The 19,598-nt window shown below is 37.3% G+C and overlaps 1 protein-coding gene across 2 annotated transcripts in view; it reads left to right on the top strand.

The window, feature by feature from the left end:
* The window catches only part of LOC113982169 (cytochrome b5 reductase 4), a 34,929-nt gene that overhangs the window by 13,355 nt on the left and 1,976 nt on the right, over positions 1–19,598 (top strand). For both annotated transcript variants that reach the window (XM_039382214.1, XM_027710176.2), the window contains 8 exons: positions 812–869; positions 974–1,067; positions 1,656–1,688; positions 2,455–2,577; positions 11,801–11,941; positions 13,090–13,242; positions 13,850–14,000; positions 18,399–18,485. In XM_039382214.1, coding sequence (XP_039238148.1) covers positions 812–869; positions 974–1,067; positions 1,656–1,688; positions 2,455–2,577; positions 11,801–11,941; positions 13,090–13,242; positions 13,850–14,000; positions 18,399–18,485 — 840 coding nt within the window. The remainder of the gene's footprint in view (positions 1–811; positions 870–973; positions 1,068–1,655; positions 1,689–2,454; positions 2,578–11,800; positions 11,942–13,089; positions 13,243–13,849; positions 14,001–18,398; positions 18,486–19,598) is intronic.

The following is a 19,598-nucleotide window of genomic DNA, read 5'->3' as shown; positions in this document are numbered from 1 at the left end:
TTCTCACTTGACACGAAAATCTCCTGTGAGTGTGTGATCTCTGGGCTAGTTACATGCAGTCAGAAAATGTTGTGGCTTGTAAGCAACTGGAATGTGATTTATCTTCTGAAGTGCTCCCCAAACCTTGCTGCCTTTCTTCCCATGTGTGTCTGGCATATTCTGGATGTGACTGGAAGATGTGCAACCTAGAATGTGTTGGCTGTCAGGAATGTTTGCCGGAGGGATCATCCTCCCTCCCTGCCTTCTTTTCTGGTCCAGTAGTCTAAACAGTAGATAGAAGTTATTTCCTGGCAAGTGTAAAGCCATACAAATAATTAGCATCTGAAGGCTTTCCTTTTTTTTACTTTACCTGGATTTATTACAAGATTTGGACAGCATGGGAACATAGGAATGAATGTAAAACCTAGATTCAGGGAGATGAAGGGAGATGATTTTGTGGTATGTGCATCAGATCTTTAACTCTTGGAAGCCACTCTGCTTATTTAATGCTTTTGTCTGGAGTCAAGATTTTTATCATCTCCTAAGAAAGGTTCATATACTGGAAAGAGGGTGCATATGCTTTTTAAGTAAAACTAATGACATATAATTTTAACTTCAATTTGCTAACTATCAGGATGCATAATTAGACTGTTACTTTAGTAATGTTTTCAAAATTACTGGCTTTGGACTTACCTCTTCAAAAATAGTAAGTCATGTATTTGGCTTGTAAATTCATGAAAGATGCTCTTCTTGAAGACTTGAATTTAAATATGATTTGTTATGCCCAAAGAAATTATATATTTTTTTTGTTATTGTATTTTTTGTTCTACAGTTATGATTGGTTCCAAACAGATAGTTTGATCACCGTTGTCATATATACTAAGCAGAAGGTAAGTGAAAAGGAGGATTACAAAATCCAGTTGTGATCTAGCTTGAATTCTGGAAGAACTTCATAAAAATTGTTGTGGTTTTTTTTCCCCCTTGACTGTGAAAGGATATGAATGAAGAGTTGGTGATAGTTGACTGTCAAGATAAACGATTAAGGGGAGAGATCATCATGGATGACTACTCATACCTTGTAGAAGTTGGTAGGTATTGTAATTTTGCAGTTGAAAATACTGAAGTTTCATTCTACTTTATTCAAACCCTTTCATTAGACCATACGCATTTTACGTGTACTACTTAATATTTTATTCCTTTTTCATTTAAGATGATTAAAGTACCTTGATGTGAATTAATTACATTGTGTATCAACTCACATCTTCATTTGTTAAGTATGTACTAAATGTTTTACATGTGGACTAAAGTGAAGTAAGAAATCAATTTTAAAGTTGTGTAAAATTTTTCTTCAAGTGTGTTTTTTATGGTTATTAAAATGGTCTTATTCAAAAGGACAAGTGCAATAATTTACATAAATGAAGATTAGTAGCTTTATATGAGCCGTTGTTAAAAGTAATGGGAAAAATGGTGCCTTTATGTATGAGGCCTGTAGAAGTCATGAGTAAAATTTCAAGGCCAAATAAAGATGCATAGGTTTCTAGGCTCATTAGTTCACTCAATATTCCTAGACTTACAGTGTAGGTGTATACAAAAGTGTGTGTTCATATATGTATATATGATGACTGGAATATAATTTTATTATTGCTTGACACAGAATTTGTTTGTCTTTATTTCAGACTTGGATCATGCAGTTTCAGAAGAAGTGGCTGGTAATTTCTGTCTCTTGCAGCGCTTCTGTATCTCTTCTAGGATAGTCCAGTCAGGAGTTGAACTTCAGTGATCCTTGTCAAGGTCCCTTCCAAGTCACGATATTCTATGATTCTAATATCAGAATGTGGAAATTTAGTTTATTTTTCTGACTCTTTGGATACTTTACAGTTTTACTTACCACCAGGTCCTGACACAGTCAATCAAACCATGCCATAACACTGAATAGTTTTTTTTTAAATGATGGCATTTGGCCCTGTGAAAGTAGTAAGCTGATAGTGCTCTGATCCCTCTGAATAAGATTAAATGTTAAAATAGTTAGAAGTTAGTTCTGTTGTGTATTTGTAAAATGTTCTTTGCTGAGACTGGGATTTTCTTGTATTTAATTATTCATTCAAATGGCCTTGAAAAGAAAGTATTAAGTAGTGGTAGTTACCAGTTTCCAGTACATGAGGACTCTGTGTTCATGAGCATTTTTCTTGACCAGATGGGCTGTGAAGCTGTCCTAGTTCCACAATCTATTTAGCAAATAAAGTATATTAATTATGCATATTAAATTAGTGCTTGTTGTTTTAATTGCACTCTAAAACATTATAGAGTGATAGGTAGAAGTATATTTAATTTGATATTCTAATTTAGTGGATTAACTACATTTGTCTTGAGAAATTTCTTCTAAATTCTTCTAAAATTTAGTTGTAACCGAGGAATGAATTTTTGTTTTTACAAAGTGTAACTAAAAGTAACAATGTGAAACCTTTTCTCTTCTAGTAAATATTGCTGAAAAAATAGGAAAAGTAGAAATTATCTTAAAGAAAAAGGATAACATTCATTGGAAAATGCTGGGACAGCCCTGGGGGTGTCATAATACATTTGTCAAACGCACAGACAGAGGTAAGCAATTTCATGGCCAAGTTACCAGTTGTTTTCTGAATTCTTGGAGCTTGTCAGTCATTTGGTTTCTTTCAGGATTTTCTGTTGCTGTAGTTGTACCTTCAATTCATTCATGATTGATGTCTAATCTTGTTGAAAGCTACTCAGGAGTTCTTGAAAGGATTCAACTTAGAGGTGGTTTTTTGCCTTGCTTTGGTTTGGTGGTTCATTTTGTCCCACATAGGAGTTGAAGGTCTTTCAGGCTTGTGGAAAGACTGGAAGAACCTAATAATGTAAGGTGAAGACTGCTTGAGTGTTGTTCCACCTCATGGCTACCTGTGCGCTTAATGTCCTTTCTGTCCGTGTGAAAAGACCCTGAGGGACAGTGCACAGATTTGTATCAATCATTATGGAAGTAACTGTAGTGAAGGTTTTCCTTCGCTTCCAGTTTTTTCTATAGATATAGTAACATCTTTCAACGTAATGTTGTTCCATCACACTACATCTTTGTAAGTTGATCTATTGACTTCAAGCCACCTGTAGGTATTAAAGCCAGCTCTGAATAAGCTGATGTGTCTGCAAGAAGCAGTCGATGTTATATGTGAGTTTAGTTTGTGGTAACAGAATAGTATGAACTTGACGCAGCATCAAAATATATTAAAATGATCAGTGTGGTTTTGGTTCTTCTCACCTAAATTAAAAATTTGTGCACAATTACATTGTGTAGTATAAGCATGCTCCTGATATTATTGCAAATTGCCCAGCTTCTCAAAAGCCTTCTTGGCCCTCTGTCTAATAATGCTCAGAAATGGACTGTTTGATATTAGTCTGCTCGATTTATGTGTGAAAGCAAAGCTGTACCTTTTTAAGAGCTAATTACGTGTTGATCACCATGTTGTACACCTCCTACTGCCTCTCAGTTATGCTATGTAGGCCTTCAACATCAAGAAATTACTGTGTTACAAAAAGGAAGACTGCATAAAAGCATATCTCTCTAGCAACCTTTAGCTTATGTAGAATATAATTTTCCTTATGAGAGTTTCAGAAACTGTTAAGTCATCCCCTTTAGCATTAGATTTTTCAATATAATCCTCTGTATTTAAGGGCTTACAGACTGATCTAATATATTGTCCACTGTCCATTGCTCATTTTCTCCTGCCTTATGCTTTTGGAAAAAAAAGAGAAAATAATCTGAAAGAACAAGAGCCACAGAATAGGGTGGCTTTGCAAATGAGGAAGGTGTGGATGATTGGATGCAATTGAGAAAAGTACATATTGAGCATTTATAACCAATGCTTTCTAGATTATTTATTTTGCACTTTTTTCCTAAGAAGTCAATCTCCAACATAGTATTTGTCCTGTAATGCAGAGGACTGTTATAAGGTATAAGATACAGTTATAACATATAAGATTTTTTTATATAATTTATAATATACTTTATTATGTGTCAGTGACTGAGTTCACATCAGCTTAAATTGAATCTTCAGAAAACTTAAGTTAAAGGGCTTGCTGAACCTAAGTTTCCCCTGATTAAAAAGGTGATGAATCTACCAAATAAAGTGATATCTATGGCTTTTTAATACCTACTCCAGAAACTTTTATTCTGCAGTTTTTTAATTTTAAAACCTCCAAATTTAAAATTGAGCATGCCAGAAGGTGTATAGATGAAGAATGTTGTGGCCTACATGTCTTTCCTTCATTCCAATCCTGTGCTTTCAGCTCAGCCATAAAATCTACATGTTGTAGCTTCTATTTATTCAGTTCAATGTTAAGTAGACAGTCTCCTTTTCTGTTTAGAATTGCGCTCCCTTACACTAAATTGCAGAATTTTCATATTTGCTTCTGCTTCTGTGGAAGCAAAATAATGTTATGACTGAAGATACTCATACCTTGTTCAGTGTGAGCACAGAATAAGTAATTAATAACTAAAAAAAAATAATTTTACAAAAATCTTTTTATCTGGTATTTCTATATGGCACTATATATAGGGTAGCACAGATATGTTGCCCTAAATACTCAGATTCTTTTTCACTTAGATTTATGTATCTTCCTCTGCTTATTCTCAGCATTACCTTTTATTTTTGATGGATGTGGGTCTTGTTTGAAGGCAGTGTAACTGATAACTTCCACTTCTGAAAATCTGGGAATAGAATTGAAAGTGGTTATATTATCTTGTTATACATGTTTTTTGTTTATTTTATTTGAGTTTTGTGTATTTGTAGGTTTTTTGGTAGCTTACACTTTCTAAGAAAAGTTATCATTTTACCTGCAATGTTTGCACGCTTCCAGTTTGGTGGTAAGGTTGTTCTGAGGCTGTGAATAATAAGTGCTTATGGGAGCACTGATATTTAATTCCTCAGGGTTTTCTTATCTTTGAGTTTTTCTCTAGTATTTCCATTGTATTGACCATTTCAAACATTTCCTTTGTATTCAAAGCACAGAAAGAAGGGCTGAAAAACAGGATTAACACTTGAAAATTTTCCTTGATTTTGTGTTTTTATAACTTGTTCACATGACAGCATTCATGAATGAGTTTGTAAAGGAGGGATGGGTGACCTCTGTGCGTAAACCCCTACACTTCAAAATTATTTAATCTTTATTTTTGAAACAGTTAAGTCTAAATTCTACAAAAAAGCGATGAAGCTTTTCTTCAGGGACAATGACATAATGCAGAGATGGTACTGGAAGCTTATGATAACTTTATGTTATGAAGAAACAATTAGCATAAACCTCTCCTTTTTTCCCCTTAAGCTGGGAAAGTCCTACTCTCAGGTAAATTGCCTATGTAGTCTCAAATTTCCGCTGAGTTTATACTAACATTTTGGCCAGTGTGTCTTAGTTAATTGGAAGGAAAGAACAAAATTGTTGAATTTCCTCAAAGGTGAGAGGAATTTTTTAAGAAAAACTAATGCAATTTCAGTGAACTACACTGTATCTTAGGATGTATCAGGAGATTCAGAAAAATATTCAATACCACTTCTACTGCTTAAGAAGGAAGTGCTTGCTTTTCTGGAGGAATAATTATTTATACTCCCACAGTATTGCATAGAAAACACAATTCAATATAAGTAGCTTGTCAGTGTAGGAAAGTTGGTGTCATTTCTCTTTACTAGCTATCATGAAACTGGTCATTAAAAGCATAAACAAAAACTAGTGGTCACCGTGCTGGCATCCTGTGAAATTTAAAAGCAGTATTTAAAAAAGTAAGATAAGACTTTCTCATTTAAAAACCAAACAAACAGAAAAAACAAACCCAAAAAGAACAACCAAGAAACATAACCCCAAACCAAACCCCAAAAGACCAAATTAGCACACAGCACAGTAATAGAGTGCAGGTTTTCTCATAGGTATTGACATGATTTTCTTTTAGGTGCCTTTTCTCAGAAATAAGATATGAAAGCAGACTTGTGAGGGGGCATGCATACAAAAGCAGTAGCCATATGAAAGTGAAAAATGATGTTAGTACGGGTGACTTTGGATGTGTGTGTGGGGGGGGGGTTTCCTCATGGAGAATAATTCTGAAAATGATTCTGAACTTTTAATCAAATCCTTGTTTTGGAGCATAACTAACTTCTGCTTTCTTAAAGAGGGTGCAACTATTGGCAGATGCGTAGGGTGTTCAGTAAAGAAGCAAGGTGCTGTTACCTCTGAGGGCTGAAATAGGATGTAATTTCTTTGTTTCATGGAGTGGTTTTAGTCCACGTTAAGTGAAAGATCATAAACCTTTTTTTGTTGGAAGTACCAGAAGGAAACAGAATGCTGATGCAGCACTTAATGTATATCAGCAAGACTTGTGTTGTGGCAGGGTGCTATTTGCTGCATAATTAGGGAAGGTTTAGCAGATGTGGATTCAGTGGAAAACTTATTTTGGGAGGGGAGAGAGACCATCTGGGAAGAGAGTGGCTGGCCTTTTTGGATAATAGGAACTAGCTTGTGAAATCTAGTAATTAACAGAAGCATTTGAGAAAACTGACAAATTGATGGTTAGCAGTAAGAGTTCATTGTTGTCTTAACTCCAAGACTAGGCTGCTGCCAGGAGTGGTGGGCAGCCACCTTCCTTCAGCTCTGTGGTCTAATCTCCATTATGTTGGCACTTACAGTACTTGAGGCTCTGTAATGAAATAACCTGAACAAAGTAAGGGTTAACGTTCAGCTGGCTGATGGACACTGTTGAGTGATACATGCTTGCTGGGAGTGGGGTGGAAATCCTCTACTTGAGAGGGAGGGGCAGCGGAGGGATTCGGTTTTTATACTTTGAAACTCTGTTCCAAGCGAACAGGCTGATATTGCTGCTTTAGCATTCCTAGCATTATGACTAACAAGTAAGAAATAAGAATTGTCTTTCAAGTTTTATCATTGAAGAAAAGCAAAAAGCATAATTCAAGGAGAAATGCTTAAATTAAACTCCCTTTCATGACAAGGAAGAACACAGGCAAAAGGCTAATACTCTCCAGAAGGTATCATTATCTGTGCAGCAGTTTTGTTAGTAAAATTAAATTTGTATGCCTATGAATCAATGTGCTGCATTTCTTGATTCCAGCAGAGGAAGAGGTTCAGTTTGAAGGGTGATGTCTCTGCCCTGTGATAATATTGGATTTTTGTGGCAAAGCTTTGCTAGGAGGGAGCTGCGGGAGTGCTTCTCTGAGATCAGGCACTGTGATGCTGGCACTTGATGTCTGCAGAAAGCTTGATCAAAGCTAACCTCGTCAGTAGTTACTTTCTCCACTTTGAAAATTACGATTTGCTTCTGGACCTTCATTGTGCTACAAAATTGAGAGAAGAATACCTTTTGTTTATGTATAGTACCAAATCATGTGTCTTTGCATCTGGCAGTTAACTTGGCTTCATGGGCTGATGAAAGCAAGTGTTCAGCTTCATCTTGCTACTAGGGGTTGGTATTCTCTTGTTGAAAGGCTTTTCTGCATTGCCACTTGTTTTTGCTTGTGACTTCAGGTTTTATTGAAACCACTGTGTTCTAGTTTTGGCAGGGATGGAGTTAGGGTTAGACCACAACACACTGATAATGAAATAATTTTAGTTAATACAACAAAGGCTACAAACTAAACTAGAAGTTTACTTAGACCTAGGCAGGTCTCTGTTTTTAAAGGTGAGATTGAGTGAATCAGGACAAAAGTTCTGTATGGCAAAATAAAAAGAAAAACAGGGAGGCAAAGGTTATTTATATGGAAAACGCTGGAATTAGTCAGGTTGTAAAGGTCAAAAAATTTTCAGGAAACAGTTGATGAATCATTTTTTTAGCTTCTCTCTCTCCACTCCCAAATATCTGTAAGAGTATTAGATGATCAGTATTATGGGCTATTGTAGTGGGCTTCTGTGGCTGAGTTTTGGTAGCAGGGGGGCTACAGGGGTGCCTTCTGTTAGAAGCTGCTAGAAGCTTCCCCTGTCTGGTGGAATCAATGCCAGCAGGCTCCAGGATGGGCTTCCAAGGCCAATCCAATCAAGAGTGATAGTAACGCCTCCATGATAACATATTTAAGAAAAGAAAGTTATCGCACAGTAAAAAATTCCAGCCAGGGAAGAGCTGAGTGAGAACATGGGAACAACAGTGCAGACACCAGTGCAGAAGGAGGGGGAGGAGGTGCTCCAGGTGCCGGAGATGAGGCCCCTGCCGCCCGTGGTGCAGACCATGGTGGAGCAGCTGTGCCTCTGCAGCCCATGGAGGACCATCAGGGTGCAGAGACTCACATGCAGCCCATGGAGAAGCCCATGCTGGAGGAGGTGGATGCATGAAGGAGACTGTGACCCTGTGGGAGGCCCAAGATGGATCAGGGTCCTACCAGGGACCTGCAGCCCGTGGAGAAAGGAGCCCACGCTGGCACGAGTTTTTCCCAGGTAGGACTTGTGGCCCCTGTGGGGGACCCACATCAGTACAGCTCATTCGTGAAGGACTGCACCCCATGGAGGAGTGACCCACAGGACAGCAGTTTGGGAAGAACTCACGCTGGAGAGGTCCATCAAGGACTGACTTCCATGGGAGGGACCCCACAGGAGCAGGGGAAGGACTCCTCTCCCTGGGCAGCGGCAGAAACAACAACTGACCATAACCCCCATTCCCCGTCCCCCTGCACTGCTGGGGGGGAGGAGGGAGAACATGGAAGGAAGGAGGGGTGGGAGCAAGGTGTTTTTAAGATTATTTTACTTCTCGCTCTTTTGCTCTGATCCTGTGTATAATAAATTTAATTAGTATCCCAGCTTTGAGTCTGTTTTGCCCGTGAAGGTGATCAGTAACTGACCTTTCCCAGCTCTTATCTCAACTCATGAATCCTTGGCTGTTTTTTTTCTCTCCTCTGTCCAGTTGCAGAGGGGAGTGAGAGAGCGGCTTTAGTGGGTACCTGGTATCCAGCCAGGGTCAACCCACTACAGCTATATTACCAACTTCACACATTCTTTTAAGCAATTCTTAAGTCTGCAGAACTGACAGCAATCTTGGCGTATTTATTTGTATACTGTACTTTGCAATCTTACAGTGTATTATTTTTCTAATTTCAAAAAACCTTTTAATAATATTTATATAGCTGGAGAGATGCTTTACTTCAAGATTGGTATGAAATGGAATTATTGACTTCAATTTTTTCAGAGCTTTAGGCATTCTTTTGATTCATCTGAAATGTTTGCTCATTCAAAATAAGGAATTTGTAGGATGTTAAATGAAAGGTGTGAGAAAAATCTTAATCAAGAAGATTTATTCCATATCAGAGACTTTACATTGTGTCTGTGCAGGCATTTTTAGTGGATAAACTCATTAGTAGATATTTGAATAATTTAAGAAAACAACTGTATGCATAAAAATGCCGTGGTCGTCCACTGTGGCAATACTGGTACATAAGGAATTTGCTGCTAATTTAGTCCATTGCCAAAGTGCATGTGCAGCTGAAATTTAGTAATCTGAGTGTATATTTCAGGCATAACTGCATGTATTTAGATGCTTGACTGTTCTAGCAGAGTTTATTTATACCCTTGGAAATAAGGTCAATTAGAAAGAAGCATGGCTGAGCTAGAACATACTGTTTAAATCCTTAACTTTTAAACAATTGGTGGATAACTATTGTTGGTTTGAAAGCTGTCCCCTGTTTAAAATTATTTGGTTTCTGTTGTGGTTGAATTGACAAGTTGTGATCCTGCACTTATTGAAGAAGGGAATGTTGGTAGTGATAGCTGTTCCTTCAGGCAGCAATTGACTGCACTGTCACAGAGCACTCTGTAACTAGTCTCCAGCAAACTCTTTAGCTGTGTTTTTAATCCAGAATATCTGGAAAGAGCAAAATGTTTGGGGTAATAATCCTGGACTAAGGAAACTGCAGTACAGATAAATTACTTGGAAAATGATAATTCATTACATGAAGTTACTGAAGTACTCAAAGTGGTCCTTAAATGACTCTTGGGGAACACTGGGGAAGGAGAATGGACGGGCTAGCTTACTGTGAACCCCTCTAACCTTTTTTGGTTGATGGTTGGTTTTGGTGTTGTTTTTTTTAAGTCCAGTGATCAGTGTCTGTTTGTGAATTGTACTCCTAGTTAAGCATAAAGATCAGCCAGGCTTACTGACTTGGGCTTCTCTCTGGTGCTCTTGGAAGTAAGAGCAAGGAAGCAATGGCAGTGGTTGCTGGAGCTGCAGCAATGCCTAGAATTTCCTTTACATTTTGTCTTGTATTTAAAGGAGACTTTACTGGAAAATTGCATAAGCCTTCTGTCAGGCAAGACTCACTTAAGAAGAGTCATTGTGTTGACTCAAGAAAGAATTTTGAAAGACATCAGGATTTAGGCCATGTACATAAAATAAAATGAACATCTGCGCCTGTAGTGAAGCCATGTTTACTGTCACAAGTTACCTCCTTATCTTCCATGCATAACTTCCAAGAGTATCTGCTCTGTGATCTTGCCAGACACAGTGGTTACGCTTCGCATTTTCCAGTCCTATCGTTTCATCAGTTCCTGACAAAGAATCCCTCTCTGGCTTCCCTGTAGGCCTCCTCTATATTATAGTTGAGAGTTGAGAAATACTTTCCTCTATTTAGCATTTGTTGTGAAATTAACCTTTGTAAGCATTTTTTATTTCCAGAAGGAAAGCATCCATGCCCTTTGTTCTTTGAAGTACTTCTTCCTTGCTGCTTCATCCCAGCTTAGTGTTCTGCAGTCTCAGGCTGTAATCAACAGGACATAGCCCTCTACTTTGTTGTGCTTTGTTGTGCTTAGACCCCGAAGTGCTGTAATGATGCAGATTACAGAGCTCAGGATGGCTACTTAGTTAAAATGGGTGCAGGGCTGGCCAGCCTTACACTGAGTACTTTGCCACAGAGGTTGTTTCCAGCATAAATGATGGGTTATTACCTCTGTTGTAAGAGAGGCAGTCTGAAATGCAAACCTTACATAGTGCTTTTATTTATTTATTTTAAATGCTTTCTTTTTTCAGTTACCTTTTGCCAGACATTTAGTTAATGCACAGGTTGAAAAGTACTGTATTTGAAACCAATGTCCTCGCCCCCAAAACAGCTGTGTTAACAAAAATTTATGCTGTACATAAGACCTTGTAGTTGATTTTAAGTGAGCATGTGAACATATAACTGGAGTTCATAATTCCTAGTTAGCCAAAAGGCACCAATTCATGTCTAAAATATTTACTGATAATGCTGAAGTGTTTCTTGCCTATGTAGGCACAGATGTTCATTTCATTTTATTTCATGTATAAGCATTTAAGCATTGGAATTGTGTACCTGAAAAATTGTGCAAAGCTGTATCAGAAATTCTTCTTGTGCTAATAACAGTCAAAGTGCAACAGTATGGGATGGTCAGGCCAATAAATATCTGAGATGCTGGGTGGGTTTGGATAGTCTGTTGCTAAGGACTGTGGTGCTCTGCTGGCTTATATTTCATTTGTGTTATGCCAGCTGGTTTTGGTCTGCATACGTGTACTCGTGCTGTAGTTACAAGGTGAATTCAGTGCAGGTACAGTGTAGTACAAGGGATTCTGTTTTCTGCTAGTTTCTGATGCTTTTCTACTTCTTCCCAGTCATTGCTGATAACTCAGAGGCCCAAAGTAAGGCTATAAATGAGTCCGTAGTCCAAAACTGTAAAAATAATTTTAAGTAATTATACAAGAAGCATCTATAGTGTTTTTATAATTGTATATACTGAAATACATATATTTCTCTATCTCTTACTGAAAGATATATAAGAAAAAAAAGACAGATTGAGACTTAACTAACAAGTAAAATCATGTTTATAGAACTGTTCTACAGAAAATGCAAGTTGGTTTCTAAGACAGAAGTTACCCATGACACCAAGCTTTTCTGCTTTATGTTGCCAAAGGGCACACATCTCCGTATTCCCACTGGACAACATGTTTACCTCAAACAAATTATTACAGGTAAGAAAAATTGAGAATGTAGTAATGGAATCCTTTTCATAGTCTTGAGAGAATGCCAAGTCCACGGCCACAAATTCCCTTGTCGTAGTTAGAAAGTCTCTGCTTCCAGAATCACAGTCAGTGCTTAATAATGAACTGACTGGATTAATATTGATGGAAAGCTAACTATTGAGGTGGCTGGCATTTACTGTTGACCTTATTGTCTCTACTTTCAACTTTCTCTTTAGAACATTCTCTCTACTGAAGTAGTGCTGTTCATCTTTGAAGGGGGAAAACTTATCATACATGTTATGTATCATTAGTCAGTTCCTTTTAATTTTTTGAAATGAGGAGGGTATTGTTGCAATTTTTCCTTTTTTTTTCCCCTTCTTCTGAGGGATTTATAGTAGTCATGGTAGCACTACTTTATACTCCAGTTGCACAATATTAATGATAACACAAGGCTGTGAGACGAATGTATCTTGAAAAGCATGTTTATGTGCTATTCATCAAAATTTTGTAAAAGGTGGACTTAAGGAAATGGAAGGCCAAAGAAATATCTGGTTTATTTTTTTAAAAGTACTTTTTAAAATATGTATATTAATGGTTATACTGGTCACTATACTTGGATTGCAATATGCATGGTAGAGAGATTTCTCAGAATTATTATTAAATATCCATTAATTGAGAACTGTTTTGTCCTCCTCCTCCTCCCTGCCTAATGCTTTGCTGGTGTCCAACTCTTGTGATCTTTCTTTCTATCATTATACAATGAATTTTTGAAATTATACTGCAAGAAAATATAACTGTGCAGTACTAAAACTCTGCTGTTTAAATTTAGAAAAAATCAAGTTCTTGAAATAAATGAAAATAAATGAAATTGTTTAGATTTTCAGGTTCTTCAGGGATGACTGAAGATCTTTTAATCTGGTGTTCTGGATTGCTAGATAGCACAGAAATAACATGTTGAGCAGTGACCTGAAATTTTTAATTTTCCAGTTCTGGTGCAGTGGAAAGTAATATACTTACATAAAAGCATGAGATGGTGTTATTTTTATGGGATATACAGATTATTTATTTACTCATTGTTTATTTTGCTATTTGTTTGTAGTAGCTGGATGTAGAGTGCTTTTCATATTATTTCAGCTATCTTTTGGTCTACTCTCTAGGGACAGAGGCAGTAAAACCATACACACCTGTATTGCCTTTTTTGCCATTGGATTTCCAAGAAACATCTCATCATGATGGTGTGCATATATATTTAATGATTAAAATTTATTCCTGTGGGCTGTTCACACAGGCACTTGACCACCTACAAATTGGTAAGTATATGGTGGGGTTTTTTGTGTTTGCCTTATCTTTAAAGGTTCGCTGTCTGAGTATTTTGATGTTCTTATCATTTACCTACTTATATATTGGGACATACTTACAACTTCTTTTAAACCTTGTTTTCATTCCCTAAATGTACAGGCTTATCCTCACTATAACTAGGAGTTGTCCATTACATAAAGCTCTCCTGACTGATCTGTGTGAACTATCACACATTAGAGTTGATCACTTTGATGTCTGATGCTCTGAGAACAAGTTTTTGTACTTTCACATAAAGAAAGCTAGGTCTTTTTTTATGGGACTTAAGATGCACTTCCTTTTTCATTTCAGATACAGAAGCAGATTTTTAATACTGACTTCGGAAATGTTTGTGTACTCATATCTTGTAAAATCCATCAAGACAAAACTTTTTAATTGTATATCTCTTCTTTTAACAAGAGTGATTCTTATGTGAAGTGTATAGTACCTTTCTGAAATGAACCTTAATACTACAAAGATGAAGGCAATATGAAATAACCTTTAAAAAATCAGAATACTGATTAGCTTGTTTTCATCTAATTAATGTTTTTCTTTTTTCTTTTTTTTTTTTTTTGAATAAAGGAGACTATGTTTCTGTCAGCAATCCTGAAGGCAACTTCAAGAAGTCACAAGTTCAAGCTTCAGAAGATCTCATTTTATTGGCAGGAGGCACAGGCTTCACACCAATGGTTAAACTGCTGAATTTTGCTCTGACTGAAGTTAGTTGTCTCAGGTATGTGTGATTATTGTGATTTAACCCAAGTTAGAAGGAAGAAACATAATGGGCAAGCCTCAGTGTTAATAAAACAACTAACAAAATAAAATGGTATGAAAGCATTTGTCTTCAACTTATGCCAAGAACTGGCATGCTTAAGGGAAGAGTGTCAGAAGCTTAGGCAATTTGCACATATTTGGTTATTGGCTACCCTCAACATAATGGGCTGATCTGCATTTTGGATTTTAGTTGTGGTACAAATGAGCTCACTGGGTAAAAACTTGGAGGAGTTTTTTTTTAACTAGCTTTCCATTTCAGTCTCTTTTTAGTATTGAAATATTTCAATGTAGGTATTGTTTTTTGGACTGAGAAGGGCTAAAACTGTTTATTTATAACTTCTCTCTGATATATTTGAATAGCTAGCATATTGTTTTCACCTGCTAAGTGACAGTAACACATTGTTACCGGATGAGCTCCAGTTTTAAAAAAAGTGCCACTTCTATAAGCAGAGCATTAAGTGTATTCAAATGCATAGAAAGGTGTGTATTGCATATGCATTCTATACTCTGCTTGTAAAATCTACAGAAGAAAGCATTACTTTTACGTGGTAAGGGAACAGGTTGTTTTGTCCTTCGGAACCCCAGAACTGGTACTTCTGCTTTTGAAACAGCATAGAGATATTAATTGGACACTAATCTTCATACTAAAGCTAAAAAGGATGAGATGCACTGCAGAAGTTTGTTTCTAAAAAAACAACCAAACCCTAAATTGAGACACTATTCTTATATTGTTTATATTTCAGCAATGACATATAATCCTGTTTTGTGAGCAGAGAGATTGTGTACTGTCTAGCTCTTCCAAAGCATCCTGTATTGTCAGTAGCAAATAGCAAGTGGCTGGCTGGCCTTGCCAATCCAAAGGGTAAATCTATCATCTGGCAAAATGCTTGGGAAGCACATTTTTTACACTTTTCAGCATGACTTCTTATGGGAATTCAATGTTAGTTTAGGATGCAGCAGCATCTGTTTCCTTTACTAGTCAATTCAAAGTAAACAAATTTTTCCTTCTTGCTGTGGAGGCTTGTTAGGTGAATGACTTGATCTGGTACAGATTCTGGTTATATGCAGACACTTAAACATTTGTTTTTCTGACTGTTCTAGGCAATTTAGTTTCTTGGCCTTATATGTGCTCTTTAACCATCATTTTCTTTTTTGGGAAAATATTACAAGAGTGTCTTTAATATATGTACATTTATATGTATGAGATACATGTAATTGTAAACAACATAAATATGATTTGCATAGAATTATCTTATTTAGCAAAGTAACTGTTGTCCTAAGCTTGGATTGCACTTGCAGGAACACGAATTGCAGAAAGCTGAGGAATAATCTATGCAGTGATTGACTTGTCACCTGTGGGTGCCAAAGCAGCCTCTGTCTGGAGTGCTGTGCGAGTGCTGCTGAACTTCTGGGGCTGCAGTGTGAGTGCTGGAGAATCTGCAGCCTCCCTAAGCAGCATTTGCTGTTATGCAATGGGCTAGGATCAATGGATTTTCATTCTTACTGTCTAGTCAAAGTTTCCCTATTATCTTTTAAGTCTGCTATTTCTTGCCTATGGTAAACGGGGAAAACAATTTGTTCTCTTCTTGCCTGCATTATCCTTTTGTGAAGGGTAATGATCCTGAAGTCATAATGACTTGTTTCCTCTCTTACAGGCCAAATTGTATTTGGCCAAAGTATTAATTAAAAAAGAATAGCGGTCCTCTACACTTTCTTTTTAAGATGAGGTTTTTTTGCTCCTTTTTTACTGATGGTGTATAACTGCTATCAGTTATCAGTTAATAGGTACATTTCTTTAAAAAGGTACTAAACACTAGATGGAGGGCTAATGCTCTTCTCGAGTATAGGATGCTTGTAGTCATTTATTGATTCTCCTTGATAGTTGCATCTTCCCTTGTCTCCAGCTTTTCATTCCTAAATTACCACTCTGTCCTCATATTCACTTTTAATATAGTATCCCACTTTCATCATCATTCTTGTTTGGAAGGTGATTTTGTAACTTTCTACCTCCTCTTTTTCCTAAAATCCTATAAGGGTCTCTAACTCCTCTCTGTACAGCTTTCCATAGGACCTCACATACCAATTTTTTTTTACTTTATTAAAATCTACATCCCTTGAAGTAGCTTCCAGTATGCCAGATTCACCCTATTTCCTTCCAAAGAGCTGATGAACTTTCTAATTTGTTATCTAAACTTTTGTCAGCATTGTCTCAGCCAGCTTTTCTTTACTGGTGAGGATCATGTCTCTTCATTTCAACTGGGTTTTCTGTTCTCTTGATAGTGCCGAGTACTGAGCAGCACTGCAGCAGATATATTTGTCTACACTGGGAAGTATCAGTAAGAGTGTCTCAACCAACTTGTACCTTTGTACCCAATGAAAAAAATGAATGATTTTCCTATGCACTTTCTATTGGCTTTTTCCCCACCTGTGTAACACTCGATGCTCTGGTGCACCATGCCCGCATTTAGAGCACTGCATTCTTTCTTGTAGTGAGCTTTGTTTTCTGGGTTTTCAGAGGGCCCCGGTGAGGATACAATGTAGCTGATTTGGGGCTGTTTTGTTTTATACCAGGCAAGTGTTCCCAAAGCTTGTTCACTGTATCTCACTTTGAGTTGTAATGCATCTGAAACTTGTTTCTCTCAGTAACACTACAGGTGATGTGTATTATATACAACATATGTATTTTATATGTTTATGAGTTTTTGTATTTTGACGGCAGAAAACGAAATGTTTCTCAAATACAAGATGGCATCTGATGTAGCTTATAAGAGTTTTACTGGTATCTTGAAGTGCTTCCAAAGGGGGAAAAAGGTTAGAAATCAGAAAAATGTGGTTTCTTCAAACTGGGAGAACATAGGCTTCTAACCTGCAGTTGAAGAACAGCTGGAGGTCATGAACTCTCTGCAGAAGCCCTAGCATATGTGAAAGATGTGTGAAAGTATGTGTGAAAGATTGTTCTCTGCAAAGTATAGAGCAGGAGGTGATAGGAATTAATAGTTCCTGTGCAGGATCATGTAAACATACTGTGTCTAGCACTAGTCTCTTAGAATCAAGCTTGGCTTGTAAATGGTACACTGGGTAGTGGAGTGCCATGTTGTGGAACTGGAATTGCAGGACTGTGTGATGTGCAAGACCAGCAGGCTTAGCTGACAGGTACGCTTGTGGTTCTCCATGCATCCCAGTGCTCTGGCTTCCTGCAAGTAGGGCACCAAACTTACTGCTTCTGACAGCACAGCAACATGCTCTCTCTGTGCAGAGCTGTGCCTGAGTAGAAAAAGCAAGCCCTCTGGGATTAATTCAGGAACCGCTTGCATTTAACAGTACATCATCTGTCTTACGTGTTGGTGCAGCCTCACCTTGAATATTGTGTGCAGTTTTGGGCACCCCAATATAAGAAAGATATTAAGCTCTTATAGAGCATCCAGTGGAGGGCAGTGAAGATGGGGAAGGGCCTTGAGGGGAAGCTGTATGAGGAGCGGCTGAGGTCACTTGATCTGTTCAGTCCAGAGAAGAGGAGACTGAGGAGAGACCTCATTGCAGTCTAGAACTTCCTTGTGAGCGGAAGAGGAAGGGCAGGCACTGATCTTTTCTCTGTGGTGACCAGTGACAGGACCCAAGGGAATGGCCTGAAGTTGTGTCAGGAAAGATTTACGTTGGATATTAGGAAAAGGTTCTTCACCCACAAGGTGGTTGGGTACTGGGGAAGTGGTCACAGCACCAAGCCTGACAGAGTTCAAGAAGCATTTAGATGATACTGTGAGGCACATGGTGTGACTCTTGGGGATGGTCCTATGCAGGGCTAAGGGTTGGACCTGGTACAGAGCTGTAGTTAGCTCTTGAAGCTATGTGTTAATTTTCTTCTCTGTGTTAACATTTCATCTTTATAAAATTAATATTGACATAACCTTCCTAATTCCAGTTTCACCTCTACAAGCTGGTGTGTGTAATATTAAGAAGGTGTACAGAGTTCATATACCAGCTATTAATTGTAGTGCTCAAACAATGAGAAACCACTAGATAAAACTTGACAAGTTTTATTGTAATTTCAGACAGGTCTTAGTAACTTTAAGAGACTTTATTTTTCTTAGGACAGGAATTCCTGAACTAGAGGGTGCAAATGCAGACAGGGTTGTGGCATTTAGAAGAAAGGCCACTAGTCCAACAGACTTTCAGTTACAGCAAGAAAGAAATTATATTGGGTTAGTGGCAAAAAGATTTGAGGATTGAAGAGTTGCAAAAAAACAAAGAAATAAAAAACGTAAGTAAAAGGTTTCTGTATGATACAATAAGTTCTGATTGTTTAACATGTTTCAAATACAGAAACAGTCTGCAGTTAATTTTTTTTTTTTTTTTTAAGGACAGCGAAGCTGATCTTCTTCAACAAAACAGAAGATGACATACTTTGGAGAAATGAACTAGAGCAATTAGCTCTTAAAGATGAAAGGTATTTAAAAGTCTTATGGAGAACAACTTGTACCATCTTAGTCTATAGGAGAACAGGTCCAGGGACTTAGACTAACTGTACAGCTTTGGCACAAGGACAGATTCTGATTCCGTAAGTTCTTAGCTAAGGATATAATGAGACGTAGGGAGTGGAAGGAGTTGTATTGGTCACAGATGCATAGCAGAGGTTATGTCATTATGTTCTGTAGGTTCCCAGAGGAAGCCAGGGATTTCATTGGACAGTGTTTAGTAGATGGTTATTGGTTAGTTACATGTTAGATGAAGTGATTTTTTAAGACTGAGAAGTTTTTGATGGTGAAGAAAATTTGCCTTAGCCTTAACAATAGAAAACACAGATATGCAAAAGAGGCATAGAAGTGATAGAGGATAGTGTGCCCCACTATGAATTTAGAGAAATCTTAAAAAGTCTTTTTGGTGTCACTTGTTGGGAAAATATTTATGTAGAAATTCAAAGTTTAAATAGGCTTGTTACTTTCATTTTTCCTTACTAATTGTTGCATTTTTCTCTCAATTACATTTTAATTGTGGATTAAAATGCACTAGTACCCATGTAATGTCAATTTAATTTAGCAGGCCATAGTTTTGTCAGGAAACACAGGATTATCAGATTACCTTTTAATTTCAGTTTCCTTGCTCTTATCACTAGATAAATTGTCATTGCTTAGATTTTACATGATAAAAGTATGTTTTGTTTATGCTTACCTAATTGTTAGTTGAATTGTTTCTTGGTTGAAACCACTTGTTCCTTCACAACACTGAAGTGAAAAATCAATACTTCATACCCTTGTGATGTCTGGCACTTTCAAAGCTCCATAGTCTAGACATTGTGCAAATTTACAGTAAAAACCCTTTCTCCCTTTCAGTAACAGCCTCAGATATACAAGTGCTTGTTTTTTTACTGAATTACTATTCTGTTAGTGAGTTTTTGAAACCACTTATAATAGTTTCTCATTAATTAAATTGTGCTGGCATTTTCACAGTAAAATCTGTGCTTTAGTATCTTAATTGGTCCCAGCTGGTTTCGTTGTTGTTGTTGTTGTTGTTTTGGGGGTTTTTTGGTTGGTTGGTTTTCACCTTTTTTTTTGAAAGGTGA

The sequence above is a fragment of the Pipra filicauda genome, unplaced genomic scaffold, assembly GCF_003945595.2.
Source record: "Pipra filicauda isolate LSUMZ 115617 unplaced genomic scaffold, ASM394559v2 scaffold261_size1826302_pilon, whole genome shotgun sequence".
NCBI lineage: Eukaryota > Metazoa > Chordata > Aves > Passeriformes > Pipridae > Pipra > Pipra filicauda.
Note: the sequence above shows the minus strand (reverse complement) of the source record. Positions and strands in the feature narration are given on the sequence as shown.